The following is a 26,070-nucleotide window of genomic DNA, read 5'->3' on the forward strand; positions in this document are numbered from 1 at the left end:
TAATATTATTTTTATTTTGGAATTTGAAAAAGTTGAATTATTTATTTTATTTTGTGTGGAGATTTGAAAAAGTTGTAATGATGAAGTGAGATAAGATGAGATGTTTCCTAAAAACAAACGAGGCTTAACTTGTATATTATAAAGTCAATGTTTCTCGTTAACTTTTTATTATGTTATTTTTTAACTTTTGTAAATTTATAACCTTCTTTAAATCTGTTTAAAATTTTTTTTATTTACCTTCTCATTTCTCATCTACTACCATTTTTTTTGTCTCAACTGGTGCCCTTACTAGTATATATAAACACACACACGGACGTTAAAGATGAAAAAACCTTAATCACAAAATTACTATCCATTCTTTTTTGGCCACGTGCTCTCTATTGTACGTACGTCGTGCGATGAAACAGTACTGATCACGTACGTAGAACATACAATTCTAGACTATAGGTACGTAACACGTACGTACCTACGTACAGTATTAATTAGTAAGTATCCTAGCTGCAGATAAATTCTTAAAGTACTAGTAGTACTGCATGCGTGATACAATTACTGTGGATAAAACATAATTTTAGTACAATTAATGCGGTTATATATACACAAACAAGTGCCATGTACGTACTTATAATTTGGAACCCATTGATTGCGTACGTTTGGCACAACCAAATTCATGGGTGGCTGGTAGGTGACATGATCATCATGAACGTACGTACGTACGTAATACGTTTATCATGACTTGATCATTAAAACTTATAGTTAATTAATAAAATTACGTCTCGATCGTACATTTCTCTGACCAATTATATTATATATATATATATAGCACTGGCACTGCATCATGCATGTGTTAATTATTAATGATGATCAACTTCATGAACTACTACTACGATTATTGCGACATTTGTAATTAAGATGCATGTATATATATATATATATATATATATATATATATATATATATATATGCGTATTATAATAATTTTTTAACAGACCTTGAAATTTATAAGCTAGGACGTCATGACCCAAAAGAAACTAAATCTCGTTTGCATAAAATATTATTGGTACTGTCTCATGAGCAGCAGAAACTTCGCTGAACTTCCACTGCTAGTTCCTCCACACTCAGCTGACATTCAAGCCCTATCTGCAATAGTATAATCAAAAGTCCAAAGATTATTGCGATTTATGCGTACATGCATGTAGCTTCTGCATCAGTACTAATTCATATATAATTTATGGACAGAAAATTATACAAATACGTACGTATTTAATTATGAACAAGAAAATGTAATTAATTACGTGCTTACTATTCAAGTACAGAATTAAGCTAGCTGTATATATATATATATGCAGCATGCCTTCATCACATAATTAATTCATACTACTCCAAAGTCCGAACACGAAAATGTTCGGCATACATATACATATATATATATATATATGTATCCAATTATCCACTAAAGTTCATTAATTAAATCAAACTTATGATCGATATTACTCATGATGCTGATCGATCGAGTTTGTATTAACACTAGGCAGCACATAACATGATCACCTATATATATATATATATATATATATATAGCTAGTCCAAATTAAGCGCGTACGCCAGCTTTTAGTGACATTTTAGAATAAGTAACATTAATTATAATATTCCATCGATTTGGTGATTTAGTTGCATGTCTCAACACGATTTTGCGTGTCTAACCAAGCATAAATTAAGTGTCTTATGTGTTCCATTTGAGGCATGTTTCCAGCATATATACGTTCTCAGGTAGCTTAATTAGCTAGCTAGGCAATTAATTAATTATAAAATCCATTAATTGTTCCATGAAGGTATGCCAACTGCATGAAGCCAGAAGCTCAAGAAAGCAAAAGGCATTCTCCCATAGATTTTGATAATTTCTGCCTGCAATTGAAATATTAATAGGAACCTAGCTAAGAATGCTAAGTGAAATCTCCTTAAAAAGTTCTCACCAGATTCTGGACAACATAATTTGACGTATAAATTATCTAGTGAGTTCTGTACGTTGCACCGATCATCTTAATATTGTTGACTTAATTTGTGCCCTAGATGGCGAATAAGATCAATTATTAAGATCAGTGGTTAATGTGAATACAAATAAGTTTAAAGATAAGAGAGTAGATTTATTATATACCTTAATGACAAAGGAGTATAGAACAGTATCCTCCATGCTACTGATATTCAGATGAAGAACCTCGAACGAAAGCCTTTCCAACACAGTGACTATCCTTACGATTTGTCCAGGAATTCTACGTGAGACAATTTTCAAGACCACGTTCGATCCTGAAATCTTTGCTTCGATATCTGCAACTGGAGAGTTGCAGCATGCTCCTAGTTCCTTAACATTTTCAAACCCAAAGGTACTGCTATCAAACTGAGGGGTACTTGGCTGCAGTAGTAGTACTGGTCTTGGGCTAGGAGCAGGGCCAGGGCTTAGACTCTTCCTTCTTTTCTTGGACTCCAAAGATTGTAGAACTTGGTGCAACTCCTTGATAAACTCTATAACGCCACCTATTATAGATGCTTGATCTCCCTAAACATCATTGAGCATTAAAACCCTAAGTATCGAGAGAGAGAGAGAGAGAGAGAGAGAGAGAGAGAGAGAGAGAGAGAGAGAGAGAGACGTTACCCTTTTGATATAAAAGCATGGGGTTAAAGAGCGTAAAACTTTGAGATGCTCATTCATCTGTCTTCTCCTGTTTCTCTCCACAGCTATGTGAGACATGTTTCTGGTGCAGGCTGCAACCGACCTTTGTTTCCCTTTAAGCCACGGCCACTTTTCCTCCTCACGAAGGCGATGTCTCCCCAATTTATAAGACACGATATATATAAGCTAGAGGTAGAAAACTTGGACTTGGTTCATATTAAATGATATATGTTGCAGTCTCGTGAGGTCTTTTTAACCCTCCAGCTTCCTCTCTCTCTCTGTCTCATATTACGCGTCTCACGCTTATTATCTTGGGTCAATTACGTGGCCCGTGTGTGTTCGAAATAGGGATTTTTTTGTTTTCTCTCATTTTTTTCCATGCATGCACATTTATCTGCTCCTTTAATTTCCTAGCTCTAGCATGCATGCCATCATCATCACCTCTTCAATGTCACTCATCAAGCCAGTGGTTTATTGTATCATAATCACTCAGGGTTTCAAAATTCGTGTTTCAACTTCGTAATTCGCTGGATTTGTTTGCCATATCGCATGCATGCAATCCGGAAAAGTAGTAACTAATGGCTTAGTAGTGTAAACAATGGCTTAATGAATGACACGGACGACACAACAACTTTTTTTTTAAATTATTATTTTGTATAATTTTTAAAACGAGCTAATTAAAACTAGCATGGTGATCCATCTTGACATTGTTAAGAATATGATATAAATATTAAAGTCTACATGACTATCATCTTAAATTTTTGAGACAATTGATGATTTTATATAGTATTAGAGCAGACATCCTGAGTTCAAATACTGACTCTATATTTTTCTCCATATATATAATTAAATATTTCAAAGATTGGGATCACTTATTGAGAGAGATTCTAATCTATACACGAAGGAGAATGTTAAGAAAATAATATAAATAATTAAATATATCTTTTCTAATCAATTTAATCTTTTAAAATAAGTGATAATTTTTCATGCAAGCAATATATAAGACCTGCGAGCCTAGTTAAAATAATACAAATGAAGTACTGCTTTTATTTCAGAACGAAAAAAAAGAGAAATTAAGAGATTGAAAAATGCCTCTTACTTTTATTTAGGCATGTAGAATATGCATGTCACAACTCACCAAACTTGTAACATTAATATAACAGTTGTCAGAGACTTTATTAATTAACAGCTAGCTAGCTAGCGTGTTCTTACTTTAATTGCTTTAAAAATGCTATTCATGCCATATTTCAAGGGTACTATAATGCAACCTGATCTTTTTTTTTTCTTTTTTTCTGTTTCCCTTTTATTTTTATTTTTTGAAACAAAATAAAAGAAACATGTAGCTTGCATGCATGAGAGTTTGTGGCCTTAATTTATTGTGTAAAAGTACATCCTCTGATCTTTATATTTTGCAGATAAGATTAGCATATTGCGTGCAGGCTCTTGGGAAAGGATGACACGCACTCATGTACTAATCGATAAATATTCCATCTCTATAATGAACCACATCAATAACATATATATATATATATGTATATATATGCATATATATGAGTCATATATAAATACATGACTCGTATATATATGTATATATATATGATCAGCCAAACTTACTTGCCTCGCGGTAATTACGTGAAACAAAGTTATGATGAGCAGCATGGGCAAACTGGTAAATATTCATGCATGCCCTGTACTGATCATGTGTGACCTGATCTCGGGTTCATGATGCATATGAGTCATGTATTTACTCCCTATGGTCCCCAAATGATTAGGATCGATGCGAAGCCCCACGCCAGATCCAGAGTGGCGGTGGCCGCCGGCTTGCGTCTTGATCATCTTCTTCACTCTTCAGGCCCGTCATTTTTCTGCACGAAGTCAACGTAATTTTAATCCCACGTACAGAAACATTTGGAGCAGTAAATATTATTGGTGCTTTCAGATTGCAGCTTGGTCCTCTTGGTAACAGAACTATATATATATCCCGGCTGGCCAGTTCCCAAAAGGAGCATATATATATAAGGGTCAGCTCCTTGGTTATGCTCCCCAAAAATATTTATATTAATGAATGTTTCTAAAATTACCCCCCACAAGTAGTTTATGATTATAGATTGCCTTTGGGAGTGACTCTTTCTTCTCTCCCTCTCTCTCTCTCACTGCTGTTTTTTTCCTCCTTCAGTCATGATTCTTTTCTCTTCTTGTATATTTCTTTTTTATCCTCTGGTTTTATTATTATTATTATTATTATTATTAATAATATAATACAAATAATTAAATCTACATATTTTCATCAATTAAAATTTTAAGATAAATGATGATTTTACATAATATCATAATAAAAGTCTCGAGTTCAAATCTTAATTCTACACTATACATAGTTTAATTAAATATTTTGTGTTAAATCTATTCTTTGAGAGGGAATGTTAATAATATAATACAAATAATTAAGTTATCTTTTTTATCTACTTAAATTTTTTAGATAAGTAATGATTTCACAATTCATTAAGCCTGGGCATCTCCAGCACTAAAACCACTGAAAAAGCTATTGTAGCTAGGGATCATGCATGCTATTGCTGCATATATAAGAATCGAAATTTGTAATGTTAAAAATGTAAACAAACAGGATCTTTTACACGTACTTCTCTGCTGGCTATGCATACCAATATTGATCAGCTCATTATACTGTCTGGAAATTCTAGGAGGGGGTTTGAATTCAGAAAGTGTTTCGTATCATCTCATCATTATAACTTTTTAAAAAATTTACAATAATTTCTACACAAAATATAATAAACAATTCAATTTTTTCAAATCTCAAAATAATAATAATATTAAAAAATAATATTCTAATAATATTTTTTTTTCAACTTTTATATTTCATTTAAAACCATCTTATCTCATCTCTGAATCAAAACCAGCAGCACAAAATTAGCAATATCCCTCGGAAACCAGTACCTGCAACTTTCAACAATAATTGTCTAACTTCAGAATCTTCAAAATTAACCACCTGCCTGCTTTGCAAACGAGATTCACATTTATCCCCATTAACCGAAATTGATAAACATGAAACTCTATTTCTCTGACTTTAGTGCATAAATATATTAAGCGTCAAAGAAATATTCCCCGTCATCTTGTTTTTTGGATGCAATTTTACATGATCATCATGTTCAAATCATGATTGGTACTGTATTTGAGTTTGTAGCCTACCACTTGATGTGCATTCCTGTTGAAGCTTGCAAATAAGATGTGCATGTTAACTGTGTGTGATATAAGGAAAAAGACGTGATTCCGTTAACATTCCTCTTCCTTCATTGATTTCATTACACAGTTTGTGCGCCTTTTTATAGACACAATCTAGCCAATACAAAATATAACTTCTAATGAAAATGCGACACCTATACAAAGACGGTTACAGAAATATTCTAGAATTTCTACAGAATCTTTCTTTCGAGCCATGCTTTCTGGAAGAGTTGTTTCCTTCTCTTGATTCTTGTTGTGCAGACTTTATAGCCTTAATACCCGCTAGCGAGTCAAGCAGCACAGCTGTGATGTTGAGGCTTGACCGTAGATGTTGAAATTTGGTTGTAGAGAGTGGTTTAGTGAGAATGTCTGCGATTTGATCCTTGGTGGAGATAAAAGACACCTGGAGTGTTTTGGCAGCAACCATTTCCCTTACAAAATGATAGTCTAAATCCACATGTTTGGTCTTAGGAGAGGAGGATTTTTGAGAAAAATTTCAAGTTCCTTGAGTAAAGATTGCAGTCATAGAATCTCACAAGTGGTGTTGGCTACCGACTTGTATTTGGCCTCAGTGGAGGACTGAGTTATCGTTGGCTGCTTTTTCAATCCCAGGAGACAAGATGAGTCCCACAGTACACACAAAATCCACTAGTAGATCGGCGGTCATCAGGGCACCTAGCCCAATCAGCATCACATAAGGCATATATGGTGGGAGTCGAGGAAGACTGAAAATAGAGATCGTGAGACTTAGTGTGATTAAGATAACGCAAAATGTGTTTGGCAGCCTGCTAGTGGGGCTGGCGTGGATAGTGCATGTATTGACATACGCGGTTGACAGTAAAGGAGATGTCAGGATGTGTAAATGCCAGATACTGTAGGCTACCTACGACACTCCTGTATAGAGATGGTTCCTCAAAAGTGTTGCCATCCAAGGCAGTAAGTTTGACAGAGGAGGACATTGGTGTACATACTGATTTTGAGTTGTGCATGTTTGTTTTGACAAGAAGGTCATGAATGTATTTGGACTGAGACAGAGTGAGACTAGAGGGGACACGACTCACTTCTATGCCTAGGAAATAGTGTAATTCCCCCAAGTGTTTGATGAGAGAGGCGAGATTCGTGATTTAGGAGATAACTGTATATTTGAGGGATGGAAATAGGATCAGGTCTGGTAGTGAGAGAAGTGACTAGAGATTCATAGTCTGTACCTAAACCTGCAATAAGATAAATGGTGAATTCAGAGTCAGAGAGAGGGTGGCCAGCAACACCAAGGGAAGATGCAAGATTTTTAGCCTTGTTAAAATACTCAGGCATGGATTCAGACCCTTTCTTTAATGTGACCAGTTGGTATTTGGTATGCATGATGTGAGCGGAAGATTGAGAAGAAAAAACAGTTTTGAAGAGTAGTCCATACTTCGCGAGAAATAGAACAATCAAGAACTTGAGTAAGAAGTGATTTAGAAATAGAGGAAGTGAGAGCTGAGATGACGAGTTGATCTTGAATGAGCCATTAGGAGTGAGCAGGATTGGGTTTGTTCTCGATAGTGGGTGGGGGAGCAGGAATACTACTATCTACATATCCGAAAACTTGGTGGCCTTTTAGAAATGGAACTATTTGGAGTTTCTAGAGTAGATAGTTTTCTTGGGTGAGTTTAAGAGTAACAGAGTGGGAGACAGCGGTAGTGATGGAGGAGGGAACGGTGGGGAGGGAGGTTTGATTAGAGGTCGACATGGTTGAGTAGACACGGGTCTTCTGGCTCTTGATACTATGTTGAGGCTTGGAAATAAGATGTGCATGTTAACTGTGTGTGATATTGCCATAAAGGAAAATAGAGACTGATTCCATTAACATTCCTCTTCCTTCATTGATTTCATTACACACTGTGTGCGCCATTTTATAGACAATCCAGCCAATACAAAATATAACTTCTAATGAAAATGCAACACCTGTACAAAGATGGTTACAGAAATATTCTAGAATTTCTACATAATCATTCTTTCGAGCCATGCTTTCTGGAAGAGTTGTTTTCTTCTCTTGATTCTTGTTGTGCAGACTCTATAGCCTTAATAATTCCAAATTATTTCATCTGCAAATCCTATTTTTAGTTTAGAAAGCCGATCGAACTGCTTCTGATATGCTTGGGCTTACTTTCTGCATGTATGAGCTTAGCTTGTCATCTTCAGTCGCTAGACAACGAAGGGATGTCGTGCAAAACAAAACTCAGTCAAAGGCACGACAAAAGGGGAAAAAAGAAAAGAAAAGATGTCACCAATGAGAGGTGATCAGCATCTCATGTATAGAAGGAAAAGAGTCAAGACCACGATGACAATTGTTGCCAAGCAACAATTGGAACCATGTAGTCCGAGAAATTTGGGCATCGCCATACACCCTAAAAGAGTTCTGCCGTAGCAGAAGTTTTTCTTCCGGAAAATTGAATTTTACATCTCAACTAACAGTTGATTTTTATTTTAACAATTCACGTCGTCGGTCAAGATACAACCGTTACAATTCTGCTAAATGCTCCATTTTTCATTAAGAGTATACATTGAAACAACGATGGTAGTTTAGAGGAGGAAATTATAGTTTCTATTTGTTATGAGAATTGCTTGATTTATAAAGAGTTCTTATAAAAGCAAACTTATAAACGCTATTGATGTGATACGTCAGATTATAAAACTTTTTTATTGTAAAGTACATTGATGTTTAGCAAAGAAATATGTTAGTTTGTAAATTTATTTTTATAAGATCTCTTTGTAAATCTATAAGTAATTCAAGTATATGTTGATGTAACAAATCCTGAACAAAACCTACTCGTACACTTGAATATAATACATGCAGTGTCGCTAAACATCCATTTTTCATCCAACTGTAATTCAGTCTCTCAGTTTTTATGGACTTCAGGTGAGGAATGTCCATGATGCTCATTCGAAGACCATTGCATCTGTACAAGCAGAACTCTACATTCAATAGCCGGGGGGGCCAATATGCATAAAACTGCAGAATAATGCTAGTTTGCTTGATGTGCTGCAAAGAATCATAACCTGATTCCTCTCTCTCTGTTTCTTTTACTGATTTGAAGTGCTAAAATTTAAGTAAAAAAGATTCAAGATCAAGCACAAAGACTATATCCCTCTTTGATATGTAAAATGTCCAATAATATATCAGAGTTCAATCGTACCTATTTTGCAGTACATTTCAAAGGCTAATCAAGAGCATCTGTTTCTATAACAGCTGACCAGTTCTCTACAGGGAAGATTACATCTGTTCATTCGGTTACAAACCAAAAGCAATCTGTAGTGCTTGGCGTCTCCTCATTTCACTGTGTATTCTTCTCATCTTCATTTGACACGTGAAACAAACATAATTTCCCGTCACTTTAAAATTAAAAAGAGAAACAAATAGCTAAACGATATGCGTTAAAGCACGAGCAGTAACAACAATTTGTAGAGGCCATGCAACAAACATAAGTGTTGGGAGCGAGAAAACTGGCAATGCTAAACACCATCTTTAGGGCCACAACTTGAGACAAAGACAATAAAGCATTCATCAAATGCAAGCATAAAAATTCACCATTATTTCAGATATTTCTTAGAACATAAAGAATGTTTGAATTATGTATACTATACATCAACTCTCTATATAATCCTGATAGAATTAGAGAATAAGCACATGAGGCATTGTCTTGAATTCCTCGCATTCCCCATATACCCACTGAACTCAAAATTTACTTCATATATGAAGGACTTGCAAAAATATCCAAAGATTTGAGAACTTCCCAAATGGGAGAATGGTTGTCCAATGTGCAGCAGATTCTACTTATTCTATTTTCAAATCTATGAAAAAATTGAAGAGAAAATTGTCTGAGAGATAAAGGTCTTGATTATAGAAGGTATTTTAGGCAACTCCAGTTCTCTTTAAAATTTTATGCGGATGGTTTTAGTTTCTCTTTTCTTTTCTTCTTCCCTGTACCAAGCCAAAGAAGGTTAGCATGTGAATGGTTCATTCATAGGAACCACTTGCAAGAATTGAGAAAAGCTAACCAACCACTTCGTCATGAAGAACCATCTCAACAGCCCAAAATGAAGAGCTCAAATGTGCTCATTCTACTCTGTTAGGGGTTTTTTCTCTTAACCTGTTATGTTGTGCTCCTAATTGGGGAGTGTCTTTGTGTGAAAGTAAAACAACCAAGTCCCATAATTACAGGTACTACATTTTTTTTTTTTTCCATGTAGCATAACAGCAGGAACGACTACTATGGAGGAGCAACAGGAGTGGCAAATTTAGCAGGGAGTTGTTAGTTTGCAGAATGTTAGACAACTAAATTTACAAGTTCTACGCATTTTCTTCGAAGCTGATCGAGGATGTTAGACATAGAATTTAAAGCAAACAAAAAGGTTTGCCAGTTTATCCAAGAACATTCTTTGAAATAGAACAATTACCTTATTGCAAAAAGTCCTCAGTATTTTGAGATGATGAAACAAGAATCTATGCTTGGTTTTAAAAGATTCACTGGGTTAATGGTAACTTCTAAAATTTAGGAAAGTTAAAATTCTCAGAAAGTTCCATGGCTAAAGTACAGTGATTACCTTCACCTCTTCAAAGTTTCATGTGGACGCCAAGAAAGATGAGACTGTGACATAAAATGTAAATAAAATAATACTTGTAAAAAAAAAAAAAAAAACACACCTTGAAGAGATTTCTCGAAGTCCCTTAATTGTGAAATAAAACCAGAGTTAGGAGCTGCCTGTGGCCGTTTGCTCTTCACATGCTCCAGCGCTTGAGATAGGCTCATTCCATGCTTTTTCATTAGATAGGCAACAACAATGGTCACACTGAAACCCAAACATGCAAAACCTAAGTTCCAAGTAATTAATTACAGCTTTTAAGAAAGGCGAAAGTTCAAACACGATCACAGACCAAGTACAAGTGAACTCTTTGTACATAGTATGCTTCCAAATTGCACTTATTTAGTGAAGTAAAAATATGGTTCCTTTTGAAAGGTAGATTTTACAAGCCTTCTAATGCAAAATAATATTAATAATAATAATTAAAATAAGGCTTGAATCAGGAAAACACTATAATATTATAAACACTAAAACTAGCAACATTATATGAGAAAAAGCACAATAAAAAGAAGAGAACATACTAACTAAAAACAATGAAAAAAAATGATAGGGCTGTAAGTTTCTGAATTTTTTATAAGCCTTCTGATGCAAAAACCACGGGCAAGAAGATGACCCTGAAAGTGAGTAGCCTAGATAGGGTAGGAAAACTCAACCTTCTGGATTTTCCCACGAAGCAGTGAACCAAAACACCACCACCCAATCTTTTAGCTTCATCAATAAAATCAAAAGACTCATCGAAGTACTGTTTTATATCTGTTTCTTCTCTGTCGGTGACTACCTCAAATTACAAAAATAAATGAATTCAGTTCTAGAAGCTCAACAAGGTACATAACAATGATTAGCATCAATAACTTCCATGTCAAAATACTTAAATCTTCAATGCATTAAAACCCTTCTAGGCGGCTGCAATACAACTATAGATGTAAATATTTGATAAAATAGAGAGAGAGAGAGAGAGAGGGGTGTTAGTGAAACTAATGTAAGATACTATTCTCAGGATGGATAGATGTTTTTTTAGTATAAATTTATCAGTATACATGACAAACACAAATGGAAATCACCTTCAGATGCAATAAATAGTTAAAAGATCATGGTAGCTACCTGACAAAAACTGTTAAGTTAGACACAAGGAGTAGTCAATGGAGTACTCTGCTCAAAGAACAATAAATTAAAGAACAAACGGAGAAGAGTAAACATGAGAGCCTTCAGGAGACAGTCACTAGTGTGTGTGTGTGTGTGTGCGCACACACACAAACACACACTTATGTTTGAATATTTTTGAAAGATACACATTTCCAACAGAAAGAAGAAGTTTATACCATTAATGACTTTATATACAAAATCATTTGGATGTGCAGGTGATAATGAATTAGCCACAGTCAGTATGTGCGTCACATTCAAGCTTTTCAGTGCATTCTTGTTATTCGCAGCTCCGATAGAACCCAAGAAAAGACCCTGACAAATGAAAGAGATAAACACAAAGTGACCTCAGCAGCAAACACCACATTAACAGAGAGGCAAACAAAACCAAGGTGATAACAGTAAAAGTATTAAACAGGGTCATGGAGTCAAAATTTCAATCACCTCTTCAATTTTGCATGGAATATTATCCTCTTTAACGCATCTTGTCAAATTCATAACTCGCAAAAGCATTGCTAATTGTTTCCTGACGGACTCATCAAACTGATTCATTGTAGGAAGAAACTCAAACTCTTTCTCTTCTTTTCCTCCCTATGAAACAGGCATATAGTTACTAAAGAATGTGAGATTCCCCAACAAGTTAGGCATAAAAACACCAAGGAACTTCGTGTTTCTCCTACGGTACCTATAATTTAATGTGTCTCATAATTTAAATTATGAAAAAGCAATGATTCTCTATTCTATCAACACCACTCAGAAAGTGATATAGGACTGATTTGTGCTTCCTCACTTGATGCAGAATACCATATCTACACTTCCAAAATCCATTATCATTTTACGTCAAGAAAGTATCTTAAAAACAATGGTTTGATTAAGCCAAGGAGAAATTATACATCTAAACACGCGTGCTTGCAATCATAAGACTTTATGATATAGATACAACACCACCGAGCTACCATGGAGAATTGATATCTTCTTAAAATTCAGATAAAAGAGAAAAGGAATTGAAACTAGCAATCTAACTCAAACCAGCAATAACAACTCAACAGAGATCATGATTCACATCGAACAGGCCAAACCAATACCTGGGTAGTTCCCAAAAATCCAAAAAAACAAAAATTGCTTCTCAATTACAGTAAAACTAAGATCGGATTAATCACATACATGACAATAATCAGCAGATTATAGAAATAAGAATCAAAGGGGAAAGAAAAGAAAAGACAACAAACTTACGGAAGAAGCTCTGAATCAAGCGGTATTGGAGCCTGGGAAAGACTGAATATTCCGGTTTAAAATTCCTTCCTTTGAGTTAATTTATGGCCGCTATTTTAGCAAAGTATTTATGTTTTTTGTTTTCTGTCGGCAATATCCATTGTTAGAGCGTTGGCCTTGGCATTGAATTTGGGCAAAATACGTGGCATCCTCACTTACTTGAGTTAAGAAGATTATTATGATAGTTAGATAATAAAATGATACATCTGTAATTAAATAGATAAATTTTATATAAATTTTTATAAAAATATAGATCTTAGTAATAGAAAATAATTTTTTTTATACTTTTTTTAAGATGAGGTCTATTTTTTTACAAGAACTTGCATGAGACTTGTCTATTTAGAACAAGTACAACTTATTTCTTTTATTTAATAATTATTTTTAACTTATTTTATAATTAATTAATATAATTGCAATTTGTAAAAAAATAGTTCTAATTTTTCATAATAAATCTTCATTTGAGAAGATTTATTTACTCTCAATCCAAACATTTTTACACTAGAATATCTAAGTATTATTTTCTTTAAAACATCTTACTTTATTTCCATAACAAGGAAAAATGGCAATTTTTTTCAAAATTATATAAGAAAAAAAAACCTTCTAACAATATTTTATTGCGAACATAATTTTAATGTATCCCACCATTTTTTCAAATTCCAATAAAAATATTTTAAAAAACTTTCTTGATCCACACATATTTTCAATACACTAGATCACTTCATAAAACTACACTAGCACCCATCTTAAAAGTTTTCTAAAAAGTTTTCAACATTTACAAAAAAATTCCCACACCCAAACATTCCTATTTTAGGTTATCCGTTTGCTGTTACAAATTAGAAAATATTCGAAAAATGAGATAAGATGAGATAAAAATTTTATAAATAGTAATAAGATAGTTTATGAATAGTTGTGAGATAATTTGAGTTAAGTAATGCTATCATAAAAGACATAAATGTGGACCTCTCCTAGACAATTATCATTGGCAAATTAAAGTCCTGTGTGTTTGAGCTCTCTACCTTTTCAGTCAAATGGAGATGAGCTTCAATGTTGGATAACATTTTAATTCCAAACCCAATAGTACAATAATACTAAACACATATAATAGCTCATTCTTTTCCGCATTGGAAGATGCTAGCTCTACTGAGGAGTTCCAATCAAATGACATGCATTCTTACCTAACAACGCAACAAGTTTCATACCCATTTCTTATTTACCTCAAAATGTAATTACACATGAAAATCATTTTTGTCTTTTGTAATATTTCCAAGAAACAAACGAAAAATACCCAATATTACCAGTTGGAACACTGCAAAAAAAAAAAAAAAACGTGAAACATGAGTAGTCGTAAAAGTAGGCGAGCCCACAAAGTTACAAACAAACCTCACCATAACTATAACAACCTGCCCTTTGTCTCCTTTCTCTACTCTCTTCACGATTTCGGTTCTCTCTTTCCCACGAACTATCCCTCTCGCCTCTTGCCTCTCGCCTTTGTCAGAGCATTCGCATTCGGTGCCGTAAAGCATGTTTTTTCCTATATTTTGGGAGAAAGTTAAGAGTTTTCATCCCAAATTCTCCTCCAGCTAAATCTCTAAAATGGGGATCAATTATTCGAATGTTACTGCGGTTCTCCATATTTGGGGATCTACTATACATCACAAATTTGAGTTTGTGCTTTCCCCGTTGTTGGTCCCACGTCTCCTTCTCTTTAACTGTTGGCGCCCTCGTCGTTTCACCCCTCTCTCACATCGTAGCCACCATCGACAACAGTCTCTCCATCAGAAATCAATGTAAGTCCTCATCTCATCTCGGTTTTCTCCGTGACTGGATTCCCCCTTCTCTCTTGCACATACTGATCTGTTCAACTTCCTCCATGGCTGGGAAGCTAACTTTTTACAAGCCTCTGATGTTGGATTGGGATATGTTGTTGCTGTGATTTTAGTGATTTGGTGCACTGATTTGTTTTTGCTTGTGTTGTTTTCAGATTTTTCTTGCAATTTACATACATGTACTTAGAGATTGGGATTTGCTCTGCACTAATTTGGGGCTATTTGGTGCACTGATCTATGAATTGCTTGCTCGAAAAAAACTTCTAGCTTTTTCAAAGTCTGTGCTGTTGGATTGAGATTTGCTATTGCTGTGATTTTGTCTATTTGGTGCACTGATTTGTTCTTACTTGTGTTGTTTTCAAATTTTTCTTACAATTTACAAGCTTGTGCTCAGAGATTGGAATTTGCTTTTGCTGTGATCTTGCCTTTTTGGTGCATTGATATGTTCTTACTTTCTTGAAAAAAACTCTAGCTTTTTACAAATACTCTCATCAGTGAATTAATCAGTGGGTTTGATTTTTAATTAGAAACTAAAAAAAAAATCAGTTTGTAACTTTTTTTGTTCTTCCTTATTTGTTATTGCTAACTCAAAACCCTAGCTTTTTTCGAGATTGAGATTTTTGTGCACTGATCGATTGGGTTTTCGGTGCTCTATTTGCACTGAAATTGGTTTTGAGGGTGCTGTTTTTGCACTATTTGTGCTATTGCTATGTTGTTTTTGCATGTGTAGTACTTTTGACAAAACTATTTTTGCATGTCTAGTGCTATTCCACAGTGCTGTTTTGCACTGTTGGTGTGCTATTTTTGCACTAAGATTGGTATTCAAGGGTGTTGTTTTTGCACATAAATTGCAATCGGGGGTGCTGATTTTGCACTGTTTGTACTATTGTTGTGCTGTTTTTGCATGTGTAGTACTATTGCCAAAACTGTTTTTGCACTGAATTTGCTATTTCACCAATAAGAAAGTTGGCAGCCAGTCTAGTGAGCATGTTTTATAATTTAATTCCCCAAAGAGCATGTTTTATGCTGATTTTCATGTCTTATATCACTTTTATCTTTCTTGTCATTCTGAATTCCACCTCTGTTGGATCCTTTGCAACATTTGGTATAGATCAATAATTATTTCTCGGAGAGGGGGGGTGGGGGGTTGCATATTTATTGTAAGGCTGTGATGTTGGTTGTAAGTTGTATTTAAGAAGGGGTTAATTCACAGGTGTTAATGGGGCCAATCGATATGACAAGGTAATCCTAACCCGAATGACCATATTGCATTTTGTGATAGTTTTCACAAAAAGCAACCAGGGTTTAAGGTTTTATAGCCATTCGAGATTGGACTCCTGACTTACGCATGTTGTAAATATAAAAAAAACCATTCTGAGCCCCATGGAACACACATTCAATATGCGGCATAAATGCTCTTATTTAGCATGATAATTTTTGCTAATTTTGCATGCTATTTGGATTTGCTTTGGTTCTTTGTTGGATTTTGTAAATTAAATTTATTGGTGTTATGTTGTGATAGAGAAGTAATGTGGCTCAGTATGTTTTGTTGGATCAACCCCCTCGGCTGTGATGATAACAAAGTCTCGTGAGGACACGGGAAACTTAGTATATACCTCCATGACATGGTAACCTGAACGGCCAACAAGTAGTGGTAACCGGTTGTTGCAGCCATTCAAGGGTGCCAAATTTCCTATATGTTACCATTTGGTTCCTGAGTCGGCTAGCAAAATCACATCCTTTATTTTTCTTGTTTGGTATGATTTTGGTTGTGTATCCATTGGCTGTGATGGTCACACAAACTAAGTTAATGGTTTGGGTATATTTGGGGGGTTCACAAGAGAAATTTGAGTGTTGAGAATGAAAATGCTCACTGTTAGTCTACAAGCTTGAAACAGAACAAAAGATAACACTATTCAATGCCTGAGTCAAGTAGTAGCACTAACAATATCTCACGCTCAGCAAACTATCGTCAATCGGAATACTCAGTATGCTATTGTGGTATTAAAGCATCTCGACGAACTGCTCATACTAAGGATAATGAGGGGGTGCTAATTTCTCGGTCGCGTAAACTATGAGGTAATTTTGCAAATTATTGATGGTTTGGTTTTCATGAATTATTGTGGCACCATCTTATTTACAAATTTCAATACTTGTCAATTGTGTAGGCTGGGCAGGCTTGTGGGTTTTTTTTCTCTTGGTATGATCTTGAAATACCAGCATATGGCCAAAAGACAATTAACCGATTAAAAATCAAATTTCATAAGATACAAGCCTCAATAGACATCCAAACCGTTAGACATCGAGTAGAAATTGATTTAGAGAGGTGTAAGAGAAATTCGGAGGAAACGAGTTTGATTATTGTGATTTCAATGTTATGGTTATTTGTTTTGGCAAATTGTTTTGGAAAATTCTGAGTAATCTTATGTTGACATGTAATAAACTTGTGTATGGGCATTTTTAGTGTATGTAAGTATAACATTGTTTCATTCACAGCACATACAATTTGTGTTTTTGTGAATGGACACTAGTAGTACTTGTATGGCGATTTTTATTTGTTACAAATACTGTTATATTTCATTCACAGCACATACAATTTGTGTTTTTGTGAATGGACACTAGTAGTACTTGTATGGCGATTTTTATTTGTTACAAATACAATACCGTTATTATTATTTATTTCATTGCAATTCTTATAATTTATTTATTGGTCACAAATAAAATACTCATTGAAAAGGTGAATATTAATAATTTTTAAAATTGTAATAATTTTTTCACTATTCTCGTATCAGGATAAAAAATCAGCTTCGTGTTCAATAATTAAATTTATGTAGCAGCTTAACTTAGGAAAAAGACAAAAGAGATAGTAGTTAAGATTGTAAATGGAAGTGAGAGAAAAAATAATAAAGAAATAATAGAGAAATAATATTTTAATAGAATAAAAAATTTATAGGGAATGAGATGTATGAGTTTTTTAAAAGACAGTTCTTCTATATACCACCAGCACGAGTAGCCGTTGGGGAATTGGTTGACCACATCAGCCGATATATTATTAAAAAAATAATTAAATAAAAAAAAAAAGAGGACAAAAACAACACGGAGGGAAATACAAAATTCTTTATTCATCTCTTTCATCTTTTTATTCAACACCCAAGAGATAAGTTCATCTCTTTCGTTTGTTGAGGTAAGTTCATCTCCTTCTAAGTCTATCATCTTCTCTTTCATCTTGTTGTTCAACACCCAGGAGGTAAGTTCATCTCCTTCGTCCGTCTGTTGAGGTAAGTTCATCTCCTTCGTCCGTCTATCATCATCTCCTTCATTTTATTGTTCAACACCTAGGAGGTAAGTTTATCTCCTTCGTCTGTTGAGGTAAGTTCATCTCCTTCTAAGTCTATTCTCATCTCCTTCATCTTGTTGTTCAACACCTAGGTTTATCTCCAGTACCTCCATTAATGGAGGATAGACTTAGAAGGAGATGAACACCCAAGAGGTAAGTTCATCTCCTTTATCAATTTGAGAGAGTGCCGTTGTCATTGGTCTGTGTGTTAGAGACTAGACCTTGGAACCTCGGTCTAGTCCCTAAAATTGGGTTGTCATTGCCTTGGTTTTCTTTGTGATGACCAATTGCCTAAGCCCTCTTGCTTGGACTTTGAACAATAATGGCAATATATAATGGGAATAATGAGTTCCTAGGTTGATGAAGGAATGATGTTTAGTGATGAAATGACAATGATGATGAGTTTGGGTAATCTATGAGATGGATAAGGGTGTTTGATGCAATGTGGAATGGCTAGGAGGTTGCCCTTGATGTTGGGGATACTTAAAAGATGATTAGGATTGGTAGGGTGAAGTGTAGCTAGGGTTTTGTGTGGTGGCTAAGGATGATTTCTAGATTGGAATAGATGGACTAGGGTTGGAGTCTTTGGATGAGATACTAGGGTTTGAGAATGATGTGGAAGAATGAGGCTAGGGTTTGGTGCCTAGGGTTGGCCGAATATGTTGATGGTTAATGTGATCCCTAAAATGTAGGATCAAGAATGGAAAGGTTCGGTTTTGCAAATTGGAGGAAAGTCTTGATTGACTTGAGTGATTCTAGGGAATGAGAGATTTGAGAGATTGGATATGGTAGATGAGATAGAGTTTGAATGAGTCAAGAGTTGTTCCTTGAGTTTAGGGATTTAGGAATAGAGAATTGGATTTTAATATGTTAAGATAGGATTTGGATATGGCAAGATATTGTTAGTCTTTGGTTGACTTGAGAGATTCTATGAATTGAGAGATTTTAGGTATTGGTTGAGTGATTGGAGGGATTAAGTGATTCTAAGGAAATTCTTAGGATTAAGAGATGGACTAGGATAAGATAAAGAATATAGGATTTAAATATGGCAAGAGATAGAGTCTTTAGTTGACTAGGTGTATGGAAGGAGTTGAGAGATTTAAGGGATGAGTGATTATAAAAAAGTTCCTAGAATTAAGGAATTGGAGATTGAAGATAGATTTGAATTATATAGCTAAGGTAGCTAGGGATAATCTTAAATGGTAAGATGCATGGGAGTTGTTAGGAACTGAAAGTTTGACTAAGACAATTGATGTATTTCAAATTTGGGAGGAATTGGAAGATGGAAGATGAGTTCCTAACTTATAGGAGATGATTTAAGGAGTGGTAGCATTTTGGAAGGATAGAGATGATTGAGGGACGATTCCTAAGTGGCAGAAATCTATCAAGGAAAGATAAGATTTGGGTTTTGGTAAGTGAAGAAGGTCTTAGTTGACTAGAGTGATTTTAGGAAGGAGTGATTTGCGGGATTGATTGAATGATTAGATGAATGGAGAGATTTAAGGGATAAGAGATGGAATGAAATTTCCTAGGATCAAAGGATTGGGTGGTTTGAGTGATTTTAGGGATGAGTCAACTTTCCTAAGATTACGGAAGTTACCAAGTGAGACTCTTGAAGGATGGCTAGGGTTTATGGAAGACAAGTGTTTTGACTAGGGTTTATGGAGATGATGGAGGCTAGATATAGTAAGTGACTAATATGGAAAGATGGTGGTAAAGGAATCTCAGCATGGTGAATGGATTGGATGAAGGGTGGCTAGGGTTAGGATTTCTAGAGTTTAGGAAATCTTTATGGAAGGTTAGGATTACTAAATAAGGCAAGATTTGTGTATGGCAAGATGGAGGCTAAGTAGATTTCTGTTAGAGCTAATGGCTATGATGGATGAAGTGTAAATATAGGATATGGACAACTGGGGCAAACACTATAGTGGTCGAATTATAGTGTATGGATGGATTGAATGGGGCAATGGAAGTATATGGATGAACACACATGAACAAGATGGATGAACAATATGGGTGAACAAGATGGATGAACAAGAAAGAAAAGTATAAACAAATGATGAATAGACTCAACAAAGGAATATGAAAACTCTTTTTATGGTTTATAAGGATATTTTGATATGCAAGAAAATATATGAACATCAAGGACAAATGAAGAACACGATGAACAAGTGATAAACACTCAAAAACAAAGTGAACAAAAGATAGCCAATTCAACTATGACTCACGAATTGCACATAGATGAAATTAACCTCTTTATTAATAAACTTGAAAATAACAAAGATAACAACAACTTAGATTCATGAATTGCACAGAGATGAAATTAACCTCTTTATTGATAAACTTAAAAATAACAAAGATAACAACAACTTGGATTCACCAATTGCACCAAGTTGCAAGAACAATATAAGTTGAATCACACCTATTCACAAATTGCAAGGTGATGATCATCTACTTGGGATTCCCGAATTGCACCCAAATAGCCCAAGTGGTAAGCACCGAAAGATGATCTCAAGAACAAGTCTACCCATTTAGAGAATTTGCCATAGGTTCAAAAGATGTAAACTAAATGCCTAAAGGTCCTATTTATAGAGAATACAAAGTGAAAACCCTAATAGGTCCCTTGATAAATAAAAGTAAATAAAATAAATAAACAAGTGATAGTGGTGTGGAATCCATTAGGGCCTATGACATTGGCCTTTGATGGCCTTGGCTGGCCCATGCATACCTAGGACCATGTCCTAGGGCGGTTTTTTATGGAGTCTTGACACTATGCCGGTGGTCGTTGTCGTGGATTGCCAAATCTGCTGAAGGTGGTCGTCATGGGTAGCTGAATCTCCACTGGGCAACACCTCAACATAATAGTAAGGCTCAATTCCAAGCTTGCTTTCTTCAAACACCGTCTCCACATTATACCCATTTCAGATAATATATCCTGATCTCCGTAAATCACTTCATCAAAAACAAAAACTAGAGCAAAAACTAAAGAAAATTCAAGAGATAAAAATGTAAAGAAAAATGTCTATTTACAACTGGCCACATAGGACGTAGTGCCCCCGTGGTTCCCCTAGCCGATTGCAAATAGACTTTTTCTTTGAAAGATTAGTAAAATTTAGGACAAAATTTTTAGAATGATGTATTTGAAATAAGGAACTGGAGAACTGGAGCGGAGATGGTGTTCCAATTATCGATCTGGTGCTGCAGAACTGGAGTGGAGATGGTGTTTTTATGGTGCCAATTAGACGGTGAAGATCGAGGAAAATGTGCTATTCCTTTGACAAATGGCAACAACTGGCCCTCACTTGGAGGATAGTGTCTACTGTCTACTCTTTCGTGATTTGGCTTTCTCCAAACTTGGGCTCACCCTTAAAAGGTAAAAAAGAAAAATCTTGAAATTTGCTTCGCACAGAAAATGTCGTAAGAGCTTGATCATGTCATAATATAATTAAGTAATTAAATTTACTTTTTCAGAATCGTAGCTTTGTAATATTTTGAGAGGTTTGAATTTAGAGATGAATTTAGATAATTTACAAATAATAAAATAAAAATTAAATTATTTATTATATTTTATATAAAAATTTAAAAAATTATTTTAAAATTTAAAAAAATTAAATTTTTTTTATATTATATAAAAATTGAGATAAATTGACGTGAATTTTAAATGCAAACTCTCAGCCTGTGCTGAAAACCGCAGCCGCTCTTGTGCGCTACTAGTCAGTCTACCACGTTAAACACACAAAATTCATCCTTAAAAAAATGGATCACGTATTTTGATATACCAAAAATATAGTACGACTGATACTTATCCACAGAACCTGAAATCTTCTCACTCGCTCAGATCACTCTCACGTGCCAACACACAGAGAGTGAGAGAGAAGACAAACACTGGTTGCCTTTATAGTGGGCATGACACCTATAAGAGTCAAAAGAAGATAGAATCTAGTCAGCACTTATCCACAGTCTACACCCTTATTCTCTTTAGCATTCCCACAACTAGTCAATCTTTAGCCGGCCGCGGCGTCCCCTCGCAACATCCACTACTAGCTTCCGTTCAAATATTCATTTAAATCAACCACTCTCTCACGCCCACTCTGCAGATTTCGTTTCCATGGCTTCCTCGTTTCAGTTCCTTCTTCTTGGTTCCTCCTTTTTGTACCTTACCTTCGTATCTCTAGCTCAGACTTTTCACTCCCCGAACGCCCTGGGCTTCTCCATCACTAAAGATGTCAATACCCTCCAGTACGTGACCACAATTCTTCATGGCACTCCTCTTGTTCCCATCAAGCTTGTGGTTGATCTCGGCGGCCCATTCCTGTGGACAGATTGTGCCTCCAGATACGCATCTTCTTCTAGCCGTCCGGTCCCTAATCGCTCGATCAAGTGCTTAACCGCAAAAGCCCATGTTGTTGGGAGTAAGAATTGCCTCTCTGGTGCCCAAAAGTGTGAGATTTTCCCAGAAAACAGGATCACACGACTGGGCGCACGAGGAGAACTGGTAGAAGGCACCATAGCCATCCAATCTGGAGATGATTCAAAGGCCGCAGGCCCGACCGCCACCGTCTTCCAGCAATTCCTCTTCTCCTGTGCGCCCACGTTCTTACTGAATGGCGTAGCTAGCGGTGCCCAGGGAATGTTAGGACTCGGAAGGACTCGTATTTCTCTGCCGTCACAAATCTCCTCGGCCTTAGGCACTCACCGGAAATTCACCATCTGCTTATCATCATCGGAGGGCATCATGGTATCCGACCAAGGGCCTGATCATCATGGGTCTATTTTTGGCCCCGAAATCTCAAGGTCGCTAACGTACACACCCCTTGTCACTAACCAAGGTGATAATATGTTATCAGAATACTTTGTTGGCATCAAATCTATCAGCATAGAAGGCAAGAGGCTATCACTAAATGCATCGCTGCTATCATTGGATGGAGAGGGCGTTGGAGGGACCAAACTAAGCACTATTGTCCCCTGCACCACAATGGAGAGCACAATATATGCCACATTCATCGAAGCATATATCAAGGCTGCGTCTTCCATGAACATGACTAGGGTGGCATCTGTGGCGCCTTTTACGCTTTGCTTCAGCTCGAAGGGAATCGAGGGCGGGCAGTCGGGGCCAAAAGTGCCAGTTATAGATTTGGTGCTGCAGAGTGAGATGGTGAAGTGGAGGATTTTGGGTGGAAATTCTATGGTCCGGGTGAACAATGAAGTGATGTGCTTGGGATTTTTGGATGGAGGTTTGAACCCAAGGACTTCGATTGCGTTGGGGGGATATCAGTTGGAGGATACTTTGTTGCAGTTTGATTTGGGTAGTTCCATGTTAGGATTTAGCCAGTCTCTGTCGATGATGCAAGGTTCTTGTAATTCCGTCTTCAAATTTGACTCCAGGCCTATAGATCAGTCGTTGTAAATGATTTTCTCTGTCTTCCAATCTCTTCCAATATGGGCTTGGTAGAATTCTTCTCCAAACCCACTAATTTTTCTTGTATTAATGCGAGCAAACAAAATATATAATGCTTTAGGTTGTTCTTGATGGACCAATTTGAATTAAGTTATATTCTTAGAAAAGTTATATTGATTACAAAATTAGGAAACTTGTATCGATAAGATTTTCCAATTCCATTGCTTTTGAGTATGTAAGATAGATGACTGTTACATTTTATAATATCTTATATAAAGTTTTATTGTAATATGTTGTTTTATTTTGTCCTTAGATGTAATTACACTCATTTCACTTTACCCTTTCTAGTATAAATACCTTGTATCATTTTACAATATTCATTAATTCGGAATATACACAGAAGTATTCTTTACATGTGTTTTACATTTAATATGGTATCAGATTTCTAGAAGTCTTCTTCTGCACGCCTTTTTCGCGATTTTTCCCCTTTCGTCTTCCTCTTTCTCATGGCTCTAAAACTATCCATAGAAGAAACATCCAATCCTTTCTTCCTTCATCTAGGAGACAGCCCTGGTACCGTTCTTGTTACGCAATCCTTAAATGGTGATAACTATCACTCATGGTGTCGATCGATGCACATGGCGCTCTCTGCGAAGAACAAGTTAGGGTTTGTCGACGGATCCATTATCAAACCTTCAGATCCTGCCAATACGACGCTTCCTTCTTGGCGACGCTGTAATAATATGGTAATATCGTGGATTCTCAACTTTGTTTCATATGAGATTTCTGCTAGTATTCTCTATATTAATACGGCACATGAGATCTGGAATGATCTCAAGGAGCGATTCTCTCATAAGAATGGCCCCCATATTTTCCAATTACAAAAGTCGATTTCGACTTTCTCAAGGTCAGTTGACTGTTAGTGCATATTTTACTAAGCTGAAAGGCCTTTGGAATGAATTAATCAATTACAAACCTCTTCCGGTTTGTTCTTGTGGAGCTGTTCACACACTTAATTCTTATGTTCAACAAGAGCGCATACTTCAATTTCTTGTTGGATTGAATGAGTCCTATACATCTGTTAGGGCTCAGATCCTTTTAATGGATCCTCTACCTCCTCTTAACAAGGTTTTCAGCCTTGTTTTACAAGAGGAACAGCAACATACGATTTCTATATCTCCTGTATCTTCACATGACAATCATGCTTTTACTGTTAAGTATGATACTAATCGATCTGCGAAGCCTGTGTTCAAGAAAGAGCGTCCTGTGTGTAAGCATTGTGGCCTTGCTGGTCATGTTATTGAGAAGTGCTTCAAGCTTCATGGTTTTCCTCTTGGATACAAATTCAAGCCACGGCCGCAGTCCATGGTCAATCAAGTTGTCTCTAACAACACCTCTTTGGCTGCATCTCCATTTTCTTTCGCTGAGTCTCAACATCAGTAGTTACTGGCTATGCTTCAGCCGTCTGATCCTGTTACTTCTGTCAATCCACCACACACTGCTAATGCAATTTCTTCTGTTTTATTTGCTGGTATAGCTTTTTCTCCTATTCCATCTATTTTCTCTTCAAATTGTGTTTTACCTACTAATCTTGGTTTATCTTCTTCGATCCTTGATTCGGGAGCCACAGATTATATGGTTCCATCAACATCATTTTTTTCGTCCTTCATACCAGTCATTAACACTACTGTCAAGCTTCCAAATGGCCAAAGTGTATCTGTTTCACATATTGGCACTATTCACATTTCTAAAGATTTGATACTTAGAGATGTTCTTTGCATTCCAGAATTTTCTTTCAAATTAATTTCTGTTAGCAAGTTAACCTTGACTCTAACTTGCTGTTTGTCTTTTTTTTTTTTTTTTTTTTTTTTTTTCCTGATTTTGTCTTTATACAGGACCTGAATCAATGGAAGCTGATTGGAGTGGGTAGGCACAAGGGAGGGCTCTACTTTCTGCAACAATTAGGCTCTTCTCCTAGTGATTTACTTCAACCTCATTCTTTACCTGTAATAGCATCCAATTTAGCTAAACAGTTGTTTGTTTGTTCTAAATCATCAAAACATGCTTTGTTTGAACTTTGGCATAATAGATTAGGTCATCCTTCTGTTTCTAGGATGAAATTTTTACATAAACTCATGCCTGATATTTTAGATACTGACTCTCCATGACTTGTTTGTCCTCTGGCCAAACAAAACAAATTGTCATTTCCTCATAATTCTCATATATCTGCATTTCCTTTTGATTTGGTTCATTGTGATGTATGGAGACCTTTTTCTACCCCTACTGTTGAAGGTCATAAATTGTTTTTAACAATTGTTGATGATTGTACACGGGCAACATGGATTTACCTTTTACAATGCAAGTTTGAAGTTTCTTCTCTTATTCCTTAATTTTTTAAACTTGTTAAAACACAATTCCATAAAAAAATTAAGAAAATTCGTACTGATCATGGTACTGAATTTTCTTTAACATCTTTCTTTCAATCTAAAGGTGTTATCCATCATTTCAGTTGTGTTGAAACTCCTCAACAGAATTATGTTGTTGACCGTAAACATCAACATCTTTTAAACAC

At 35.6% G+C, this 26,070-nt stretch overlaps 3 protein-coding genes across 3 annotated transcripts; 1 reads left to right on the plus strand and 2 right to left on the minus strand.

Annotated features, from left to right (window-relative positions):
* Positions 1-955: 955 nt before the first annotated feature.
* Positions 956-2,842, minus strand: LOC121242331 (transcription factor MUTE). Its single transcript, XM_041140212.1, has 3 exons — positions 2,648-2,842; positions 2,153-2,551; positions 956-1,137 (listed from the first exon to the last, which is right to left on the minus strand). The coding sequence occupies exons 1-3, from the start codon at positions 2,741-2,743 to the stop codon at positions 1,066-1,068; spliced, it is 567 nt and encodes a 188-aa protein (XP_040996146.1). The 5' UTR covers positions 2,744-2,842; the 3' UTR covers positions 956-1,065.
* Positions 2,843-9,011: 6,169 nt separating this feature from the next.
* On the minus strand, positions 9,012-13,072 carry LOC121242337 (dual specificity protein phosphatase 1). The gene is made up of 6 exons (XM_041140216.1): positions 12,899-13,072; positions 12,110-12,256; positions 11,845-11,980; positions 11,179-11,299; positions 10,587-10,732; positions 9,012-9,236 (listed from the first exon to the last, which is right to left on the minus strand). Exons 2-6 carry the CDS (start codon positions 12,215-12,217, stop codon positions 9,217-9,219), a joined length of 531 nt encoding a protein of 176 aa, XP_040996150.1. The 5' UTR covers positions 12,218-12,256; positions 12,899-13,072; the 3' UTR covers positions 9,012-9,216.
* Positions 13,073-22,089: 9,017 nt separating this feature from the next.
* LOC121242015 (probable aspartic proteinase GIP2) lies at positions 22,090-23,714 on the plus strand. The gene has a single exon (XM_041139901.1). It carries the CDS (start codon positions 22,209-22,211, stop codon positions 23,505-23,507), a length of 1,299 nt encoding a protein of 432 aa, XP_040995835.1. The 5' UTR covers positions 22,090-22,208; the 3' UTR covers positions 23,508-23,714.
* The last annotated feature ends 2,356 nt before the right edge of the window (positions 23,715-26,070 follow it).

Source organism: Juglans microcarpa x Juglans regia, chromosome 1D, assembly GCF_004785595.1.
Source record: "Juglans microcarpa x Juglans regia isolate MS1-56 chromosome 1D, Jm3101_v1.0, whole genome shotgun sequence".
NCBI lineage: Eukaryota > Viridiplantae > Streptophyta > Magnoliopsida > Fagales > Juglandaceae > Juglans > Juglans microcarpa x Juglans regia.

Excerpts from the sequence above, each read along its gene's own strand:
- LOC121242337 (XM_041140216.1), bottom strand. The coding sequence starts at position 12,217 with ATGAATCAGTTTGATGAGTCCGTCAGGAAACAATTAGCAATGCTTTTG. Across the intron at positions 11,981-12,109 it reads TTCCATGCAAAATTGAAGAG|GGTCTTTTCTTGGGTTCTAT; the intron begins GTGATTGAAATT and ends TTCATTTGTCAG. Across the intron at positions 10,733-11,178 it reads TTCGTGGGAAAATCCAGAAG|TGTGACCATTGTTGTTGCCT; the intron begins GTTGAGTTTTCC and ends TTTGGGTTTCAG.
- LOC121242331 (XM_041140212.1), bottom strand. The coding sequence starts at position 2,743 with ATGTCTCACATAGCTGTGGAGAGAAACAGGAGAAGACAGATGAATGAG. Across the intron at positions 2,552-2,647 it reads CATGCTTTTATATCAAAAGG|GGAGATCAAGCATCTATAAT; the intron begins GTAACGTCTCTC and ends AATGATGTTTAG. Across the intron at positions 1,138-2,152 it reads TATACTCCTTTGTCATTAAG|ATAGGGCTTGAATGTCAGCT; the intron begins GTATATAATAAA and ends ATACTATTGCAG.
- LOC121242015 (XM_041139901.1), top strand. The coding sequence starts at position 22,209 with ATGGCTTCCTCGTTTCAGTTCCTTCTTCTTGGTTCCTCCTTTTTGTAC.